This window comes from Eimeria mitis, genomic scaffold, assembly GCF_000499745.2.
Source record: "Eimeria mitis Houghton genomic scaffold, Emh_scaff1658, whole genome shotgun sequence".
Taxonomy (NCBI): domain Eukaryota; phylum Apicomplexa; class Conoidasida; order Eucoccidiorida; family Eimeriidae; genus Eimeria; species Eimeria mitis.
In genome coordinates, this window is record NW_013569974.1 from 100 (window position 1) to 9,734 (window position 9,635).

The window sequence follows — 9,635 nt, forward strand, 5'->3', positions numbered from 1 at the left end:
ATATATATATATATATATATATATATATATATATATATATATATATATATATATATATTATGTATATATATATGTGTGTGTGTATATATGTGTGTGTATATATAGGTATTTGTACATACATGTATACGTTTATGTGGTTCTAGCATGTGTTGTATACTGCATTTGTTTTATTGAATTTTTTCGTTTTCCTCCATTTGTTTGTTTTCTTCTGTTTGTTTATTTTATTTTATTTTATTTATTTTATTTTATTTTATTTATGTTATTTTATTTTATTTATTTTATTTTATTTTATTTATTTTTATTTTATTTTGTTTGTATATATTTCAGAACGGCTGTCGGTGCGGCTTACCCTGCTTACATTTTGGGGCATCTGAGGAGCTCCGGCCTGACGACTGTCATTCGCCAGGTTCGTAGGGTTTAGGGTTTAGGGTTTAGGGTTTTTAGGGTTTAGGGCTTGTAGGGTTTGTAGGGTTTAGCGTTTAGGGTTTGTAGGGTTTAGGGTTTAGGGTTTGTAGGGTTTAGGGTTTAGGGTTTAGGGTTTGTAGGGTTTAGGGTTTAGGGTTTAGGGTGTTTAGGGTTTAGGGTTTAGGGTTTTTAGGGTTTTCAGGGTTTAGGGTGTTTTAGGGTTTTTAGGGTTTAGGGTTTAGGGTTTAGGGTTTTTAGGGTTTTTAGGGTTTAGGGTTTAGGGTCTAGGGTTTTTAGGGTTTAGGGTGTAGAGTATGTGTATGTTGTTTTTCTGTACTCTGTGTGTTTTCTTGTTCATTCGTCTCTTGTTTTTGGCCTGCCTTCGTCTTTTTTCTCCTTTTTTCTTCTGCGTGCATGCATGCATCCATGCATGCATCCAAGCATGCATGCATCCAACCATGCTTGCATGCATGCATGCATACATGCATGCATCCAAGCATCCAAGCATCCAAGCATGCATGCATGCATGCATGCATACATGCATGCATCCAAGCATACAAACATGCATGCATGCATGCATGCATGCATGCAAGAAAGTATTGATAGATGTGTATGTGTGCGTGTGTGTGTGTACTGTATAGACAATACTGGACATTCGTTCTTTGGGTCCTCTACACCAGGCTGCTCTAGCTGGCCCGGTGACGGCGGTGCGAGAGGATGTGAAATCTTTGTATGAGTGGCTGAGCGGGGTGGGGCCCTCGTGGCCTATAACGAGCAGCGTGGGGGCCCTGATGGGTTTGCTGCTGCATTCATATGAAGATGCTGCGCTGCAGCAGCAAACATGCAGAGCAGCAGCAGAAACTCTGATGCTTTCTCCCTCAGACCCTATGCTATCTTATGCTGGTTTCTTTTGTAAGATGTATCCACAAACATACTTTCCTCACTCAGCAGGAAAAGAAGAGCTCGAGGCCCTCACACTGTCTGTGGGGCTGACGCTGCGTGGCTTGCTGGGCGGCAGCAGCAGCGAAGAGGAGAGAAGAGGGGGGGGGAGAAACATAAGAGAAGAAGAGGAGGAGGAGGAGGAGGATGCAGCAGCACACTCATTGGCTGTGTTCGATGAAACTTTGGGGCTGAGACGGAGNGATGGTTGGTCTCTTATGCGGCCTTTAGAGGATGTAATAAACAGCAGCAGCAGGGGAGAGGGAGATACAGAGGAGGGAGAGAGAAGAGATGATGCTCTCTCTGCTTCGGCTCTAGGCGATGAAGGGCTCAGCACAGCAGACGCCTCACCCTCACCCTCAGCCTCACGCACAGTAGACCCAGTCGAAGCATTTGCTTCGCTCCAGCAGCCACACATGGACCTACCAGGACCCTCCCTGCAGCAGCAGCAGCAGCAGCAGCAGCAGCAGCAGCGAGAGGGGGTTGCAGGGGAGGAAGCAGATGCTGCAGCAGATGCAGAGGCAGCTGAGGCAGCGGCTGCAGCAACTGAAGGTTCCTTCATTCCCTCGTCTGGTGAGGGAGAGTTTGATGCCGTTGCAGCTAAAGAGCAGCAACAAGGCAGCAGCAGCAACACTGCTGCTGCGACACATGATGGTGCAGCAGAACCTCTTATAGAGAAAATACGCCAAGAGTTCGAGCAGCAGGCGAGGCAGCAACGACTCCTCCTGCGCCGCATGGCCGCTCAACAGAAGCAGCAGAGCCGCATGCAAGAGCAGCAAGCGAAACTGCTCATGCAGCAGCAGCAGCAGCAGCACCAGCAGCAGGTGCAGCAACAGGCACGCGAACAGCAGGATGACGTTGCGGCCCCGCTGCTGCCCCCCTATGAGAGCGACGCCCATGAAGCTTCCACCCTCCACAAGCAGCAGAGTTCAGAAGGCCCCTCCTCCTCTGGCTCTGCTGTGCGTGCTGAGGAGCAGCAGCAGCAGCAGCAAGCATCAGAGTCCTCATCTGTGGTGTTTCCTGGTATTAATGCAGCCCACGAAAGCGATACTGCAACCCGGCGTCTGCTGCTGCAGCAGCAGCTGTTGCAGCAACACCAGCAGCAGCGGCAGCAGAGTCTTCGTGGCTATGGTGACTTTGTGTATAACTCTACGACGCAGCAGGAAAGCGAGCATGCGAAGCTGAGACAGATGCTAGAAGAACAATATGGACCTTTATTCCTTAATATTGCTGGGCTACTCCTCAGGGATTCCACTCTACACGACCTCATCACCGTCGCTGAGTGGCACTTGAACCCCGAAACCCACAAAAATTTATGCAAAGAACGAAGGTTTTCGCTGTTTGTGCGGACTGGTGATCCAGGTTCGTTTCTTTGTTTTGCTTGTTTCGTTGCTTTGGCTTTTTGTTTACGTCTTGTTCTTGTATTTGTTGTGTTTCACTTGTTCTGTTTGTTGTATCTGTTTTTTTTTTTTTTGGTTTCTCTGGATGTGTTCGTTTTGTTTGTTATGCTTGTTTTGTTTGCCTTGTCTTTTTTCTTCGTTTTGTGTGTTTTTTTCACTCCGCCATATTTGAGTTCGATGATATTCATATCATCAGATTGCCCGTCTTCGCTCTCACTGCATCTTTCTTTTCTCGTTTGAACCTGTATATCATATATGTAATCATGTATTTATTCATGTAGATGCATTTGTACATGGATAGATCTGTATTTCAACGCGTTTCCATGTTGGTACGGGACATGGAGAAAGGGTCAAGATCAGGATGATAGATACAAGTATATGTACATAAGTATTTATGCTTTTGCGTATTTGTTTGTTTGTGTTTTTCAGGGCGATACCGCCTGATGATAACTCCAGTAGAGTCCTCTCATCGTCATGCTATTGACCAAATGATTCCGTATGAGTCTGATGTTGGGATAGAAACCTGGAGGAAAGCGTTGGAGGGGCTCAAGCAGTTTCAGCGTCTGTTTATGGCGCGTGTATAAAATGTAGATGATATATTTTGAGCAAATTAATTAATTTATTCATTAGTGAAAATTCATTAATGAATTTATAAATCAATAGAGTTGTTTACGCACTCAACGATACAAAAATGCACACGAATACGTATGCAGCGGTATCCGAGCAAGAAAGTAAAACACATAAAAGTGTACAAATTTGCTTGGTATCCGAGATGAATGAATAATATATTATTAAAATATTTCAAATACTTTATAAATTATATATATATTATATATATATTGAATATTCTTTATCGTGGTGGTGATGAAGCGTTGCATATCTCGGTGAGGGTAGTGCTGTGTTGCACAGGAGGTTCGGCGCAACTCTGATTTTTTGTTTGCGCGTGAAGGTGTTTTGTTAATTTAGTATTCAGGTGGATTTCTTGTGGATTCTCTTCTTCAGTGACTGTGTTGGCCTGCAGCGGCTCGTTCAGTGCGTTGAGGTCCACTGGTGTAGTGATTGCCCTTCATCAGATGCTTGCAGCAGGTGTTGTTTGCTTGTTGAACCTAAAGAGCGGCGCGTATGCCGTAATTTACTTGTGTAGAGAAGCAAAATAGAGCTTTTCTATATATTCTTTTAAGTGGAAATGTATTACTCTTGTGATAGCTAGCTAATGCTTGCTTCGAGCTCTTCTTGCACAGCTCTGACCGAAAGTTATGAGGCTTTTCTGATTTTTCCAGTCTCCTGGCGTAATCCTTTCTCCGCAGTTCTTACTCCGCTGGACTAAGGCATTTTACCTTATTACAGAATAATAAACTTTTGTTTATTATTTATCTTATAAATAAGTATATAAGCACCTCCATGAGTATGCTGAGGCCGTTTCGGCTGAAACACAGTCCAGAGGCCTAGTGGAACTTTTCCTTCTCTTGCACTTCGTAGCATCGGTAGACAGGTCTGAGACATAGCTCTCACGAATTGCCCCACTATCCCCGCATCAGCGCTTACTGCATAGGCAACATAGCTGAACGTATTCATTCTGTATGCAGAGGTACGGGGGCAGCGGAACTGCGAGGCTATCTGCCCTCATTGCAGGTGGACCGATTTTTACAGTACAGATGCGACTTCTGTGAACATTCAAAGTGTATCCAGCGCGTAACATGAGATACTATGGCAGCAGCTTGCACCGCTTGCTACGAACCTGACGGCCTGACAGGGAGTTATGTGCTTTGCCGCCCCTCAGGCAGAGTGGCGCGCCGCATGATCTATACACAAAGTTTGTTGTGTTTGAATATAGAATCACTTTTTATTGAAGAACCGCATTTGATATGGAATGCAGAGCGCCAGCTGTGGCTGAGCTCTCCCGGACGTGCAGTGCGAACGACCACTGTAAATGAAGCAGCAAACGGCGTTTATTTGGAACCATTCACCGAAGCTGATGAAAACAAGTCAGTTAATTAACTAGTTAATGTTTTTTAGAGTTCTTAAAAAACTTGATCAGAGCAGGCCAGTGCCTATCCAGAGCAGCTGCCCGCGCTCAACCGTCTCAGCAGGTGACCCCGTCACCCTACCTGTACTGCTGAACACAGTGTGAATGAAGCAGCAGATGAGTGCCTCCCTAAGAAAATATAAAGCCCCATTTAACTTCGGATTACCTCAATAAAGTTTCAATTTGGAGTCCAGAAGACTTCATTTCCGCTGAGTTTCTCCATTCAGCTTTCAACTGAGGTGAGCGAGCACATCTCACATGAACACAATGCCGGTCCAGCGATCCCGAAACTTTCTGCAGAAACTCCGCCCAATTTCGGCAATTTTACCCTTCCCCTTTTCAATATTCGTGTAAATTCAGTATAATAAAATGCTCGAACCAAAGCTGCATCTAAAAACTTTGCGGGGGGAGGGCGGCAGAAGCAGCTGCTCCGAGAGGTCTGTTACGCGCAGGATATGCTCATAGATATGTTCGTAGGTAGATGTGTGTCTACTCATTCTAAACGTCCTACCGCAGTGAAATATATGAAGGAGAAATGTATTAAGGGTATTCCATCCATTTGGCCATGAAAACTGGGGTTTTCTGTATGTTGGTTTCTCACTTTTGCATTTTGCATAGAGTAGTTAGTTGGGGTCCCGCGTCGCTAGAACACCTGTGAATGCATGCATGCATGTGTGTGCAGCAGCAGGGTGAACATTTTTTTCTTCGTATTGCCTGCACTGGATATTAGCTTTACCGGAAATGGCGGGGAGGGCAGCCCGTGCGCTGCTGCTCACAGCAGCAGCTGCANGCAGCTGCAACAGAAGCAGATACAGCAGATGCAGCAGTTTTAAGAGAAGATGCAGCAGTAGACACTCCTGTGAGCCCTCTCTCCCCAGGTGAGTTCAGCATACTTTGCCTCTCGCTTCTACTACAAGCCATGTTGCTGTTTCTACGTCTAACACTGACTCTTATAGATCATGAAACCATAAACCCTAAACCGTGAATCTCAAAAAATCATGATAAAGGACGGGTCATGTCTACCGCGGTCTGTGCAGAACCCTCAGAGGAAACTGAAGAATCAGGGTCCCCGCAACGTTTCATTGGAGCTGCCATCGATGCACTAACCGGCAACGCATTCTCTCTGGATCCCGTTGGTGAGAATGAGGCCCGGGATGAGTGGGTTGTGGTGATGGTGCTGCAGCTGCTGTTTATTTCTACTACCTTGTCGTTGCTATTGCTGCTGTTGATGCATCCGCTGTAGCATCCTCTGTTTTCTGATCCCTTCAGTTCTCTTTCTGTCTTGTCTCCTCAGAGATGCATGGAGGGTTCTTCTCTCAAGAACCAGAACCACTTTCTGATGCTGCTGTTGAAAAACTACCTATTGATGATGAGAAGTTCGACTTCATCATCGTTGGCGGGGGGGCTGCTGGCTGCGCCGCCGCTGACATCCTCTCCCAATGTTGGTTTTGTTGCACTGTTCAGAAATTTTACTTTAGCAGCTTGAATTTTGCTCACAAATTTTATATTCAAATAAAATTATAAAGTAATTATAAAGTAATATCGCACAAATGTTTTCCTTTTTATATGTACGGATAGCACATCACTGTTGTTTACTAAAGGGTTCTTAAGTGACTGAAGGGCTGCTTCGCGTGTTTCCTCGAGATGTTTCATTTCTCCTATTGTATTTGTATATAGATATATGCATGTGTAGAGAAAAGTATATGAGAAAATACAATATACATGTATAGATTGTGTATCTTTCCCTTCGGTGTTTCTCAGCTGGGAAAAAGGTTCTTCTTCTGGAGCGTGGGATGCAGAGAACCAGGTTCACAGCACCAAACGCAATGAGCGCCAGAGGCGCAGGTGAGGTTTTCTCGCCTTTCCTCGCTGTATTTGCAGCGCGAAATACTATATATATATATATATATATATATATATATATATATATATATATATATATAGGCAGCCACTCCTTGTCTAGACAGAGAAAGGAAAGAAATATATTCATTGTATTTTCTGTTACTGCTACTGCTACTTTCTCAGGAATCGGCCTTGCCGACGCGACTATTTCTCAGCCTGTCGGTACAGTGCAAGGTGTTCGTACATTCTCTGGGGCCGTAATGGGTGGTGGCAGTGCTGTGAATTTGGGTATAGTGATTGGCGAGACAGAGGATTACTTCAAGGAGATGTCGCGTCAGTTTCCTGGATATAACATCCAGTATGACAGGTTGAAAAGGGTGCGTCTCCGCATCATTAGCAAATAATATCCCTATTTGTGTTTCCTTTGCTAACAAAGGGGGCAGTGTAGAGAGAGATATATATATGCTCACCAGATTAAGAAGATCGATTCGGTACATTTCAGCAGGAGTTGCACGTGTACAGACACCACAGCCTTCTCTGTATGGATGCATGCATGCATGCATGCATACAGGCCTACGAGTACGTTGGGTGGAAGGTTGCGAGGGCTATGCCCGTTCTCCCCCCCTTCGGCAATGCGTACAGCGACGCACTGACAGCGACAGGATACAGGTACTGGGGGGGCGGCAGCTATCCCCAACCCAGTTTGTTTGTACAACCAGGTTATCAGTGGGTGGGATACTCGCTCTTTGATGCGGGAAACAACTTTCAGAGAAACGCCTCTGATGCACTCCTTGAGAAGACGCCAAACCTCCTCATCAAGACGCGTCACACCGCTAGGGTCCGCCAGCGGATGCACCTTAAAGATGTTAATCCAAAAAAGGGATTCAATAGCTATTGTGGTTGCATGCATGCATGCATGCATGCATGCAGAGAAAACAGTGGTGGCTGTGCAAATGCAAACACTCGCGAAATGCCGCTAACCAGCCTGCCTCTTGCTGCCGCCCACAGTCGGCATGCAGCCTGCCTGTGAAACAGCATATAACCAGTATCATAATATATATATTGTTGACTGGAGTAAAGCCACTTAGTACGCGATGCAACGCCGCCCCATGCTGCTGCTGTTCTGTGATTGTTTCAACGCAGAAAGTGACCTTCATCGATACACCCCAAGGAAAGACAGCAAACTGCGTCGTCTATAGACCCACCAAGTACCAGGACATCCGACCTATTGGGGACTTGTGGAGTCTTTTCCCTTCTTCTGCTGCAGGTGTGCAATGCGAGCTCACCACAGAGTTCGTTTCAGATGCAATATGATGCGCATATGCATACATGCATCCTTGCATGCATACATGCATAGCTCGCTCTCTGCATCCAACTTCTTTCCTGTTTCTTGTCCTCTTGTAAGCCACTGCTTAAACACCTAATTGCCGCTGTTGCTGCGAGCAGACTGGGCGCCGTGGGTTGGTTCCTTCTTAGAGCCAACTTCTGTGCTGACAGCTGCTGGAGTCGATAAACCCAAGTCCAACTACCGTCGCGTTTGCCTCGCGAACCCTGGGAAGGGTCGCATTGTCCTCAGCGCTGGAGCTGTGCACACACCCCTTATCCTCTACCGATCAGGTGCTGCTCATGGATATTTCTTGAATTTGTTGGTTGTGAAAATCTTGGCTTCACAGCTTTATCGCTCTTACACATCCTAGTCGTAGTAGCGGTACACCGGATCCAGTTGTTATTTAAAGAGGGTGCGAATGCGTGCTTGCACTCTCTCCAGGCATCGGCCCAGCGATTCAGCTCAGCTTGTTGAAGGTACCGCAGGTTCTAGAGAACCCCGCCGTTGGATCCGCGTTCTCTGATAGAGTCTTCCTCTCTATTCCTGGCTTTCTGAAACACTACACCGACTCCATTCCCCTGATTAACCCCGTCAGGTCTTTGAGGCGTCTGGCAGCCAACGAGGATGCTGGGTCCCAGAATGTGACGAAACTGCGTTTGCTTTCGCGTCCTTCTTACGAGCCAATTTTGTCTCAAGAGCAGCTTGAGAAAGCGATTACACCCGAAGTGCGGGAGGCGGTTGAGAAGATTCTCAACCAGAGCATGCCAGTAGAAGTCATAACCATCGACGAAGACGATGACCCTTCTTTCCGAACGGGATTCGATCCGCCTGTGCTCTTCCCTGATAACCTCATGTTCCCCGGGCCGCTGCACTATCTTGCACCCGCTCTTCAGCCTCGTGTCTGCCAGTTCATGGGTCTGAGGTACATGGGTCCTCACTGCAAAGGACCAAGGTATGGCTGGGAAACCAACAGAAGGGCTTCACAGCAGTTGAACCGCCTAAGCAGCTTCCTCATCTGCATTCGGATGGGTGTCCTGCAAAGTGTGTGCAAGCTTTGCGAGCCGCCTGCTGCAGGATCAACGAACGCAACCTTGGGTGTTCTCTTGTAACAATGGAGGAACTCTCTGGTGACCGACTCGCTGAAGGGTTTATCTATGCTTCTCGGTACATGTTTCCCACCGCGTTCCGCAAGGATCCTATCCTGGACGCTATGACTGAGATTCTGCAGGGGTGTTCCAACTACCGGGCTCCCTTCGGGCTTGTTCTTTTGAAGCCTCTTTGTGTGATCGCNTTCTGCAGGGGTGTTCCAACTACCGGGCTCCCTTCGGGCTTGTTCTTTTGAAGCCTCTTTGTGTGATCGCTCAGCCCGTTATAAAATGCCTCAGGTGAGCAACAACTCAATTCTTTAGGAAAAGAAGAAACGGATTTTTGCTCAGTGCACCAAAAGGAAGAAAATAATTTCGAAGTCCCTTAGGCAGTGCGAACCGCGTTCAAACAAAGGGATTATGATTATCACAACTCGTGAATGTGCTAATCTTATTCGCCTGGAGCGGCTGGTTCCCAGTTCTTACGACGCAGCATGTACCCATCCCTGCGGTTTCTCAGCATTGCTTGCGGGTCAGGATTAAATGTTTACGTTGAAAAAGTTCACTTCGCCTGCGCAGGAAGGCCGTTGCTCCTTTCTACTTCACTTCTG

The 9,635-nt window shown here is 46.5% G+C and overlaps 1 protein-coding gene across 1 annotated transcript; it reads left to right on the forward strand.

Moving 5' to 3' along the window:
• Positions 1–1,322: 1,322 nt before the first annotated feature.
• On the forward strand, positions 1,323–9,281 carry EMH_0041210 (oxidoreductase, putative; the record flags this gene model as incomplete). The annotated part of the gene is given in 16 exon segments (XM_013495600.1): positions 1,323–1,544; positions 1,548–2,706; positions 3,174–3,240; positions 3,747–3,780; positions 5,549–5,557; positions 5,561–5,648; positions 5,808–5,906; positions 6,065–6,211; positions 6,532–6,615; positions 6,796–6,989; positions 7,184–7,450; positions 7,756–7,879; positions 8,059–8,229; positions 8,381–8,891; positions 9,014–9,227; positions 9,231–9,281. Coding segments are annotated over 16 exon segments (3,441 nt in total).
• Positions 9,282–9,635: the final 354 nt, after the last annotated feature.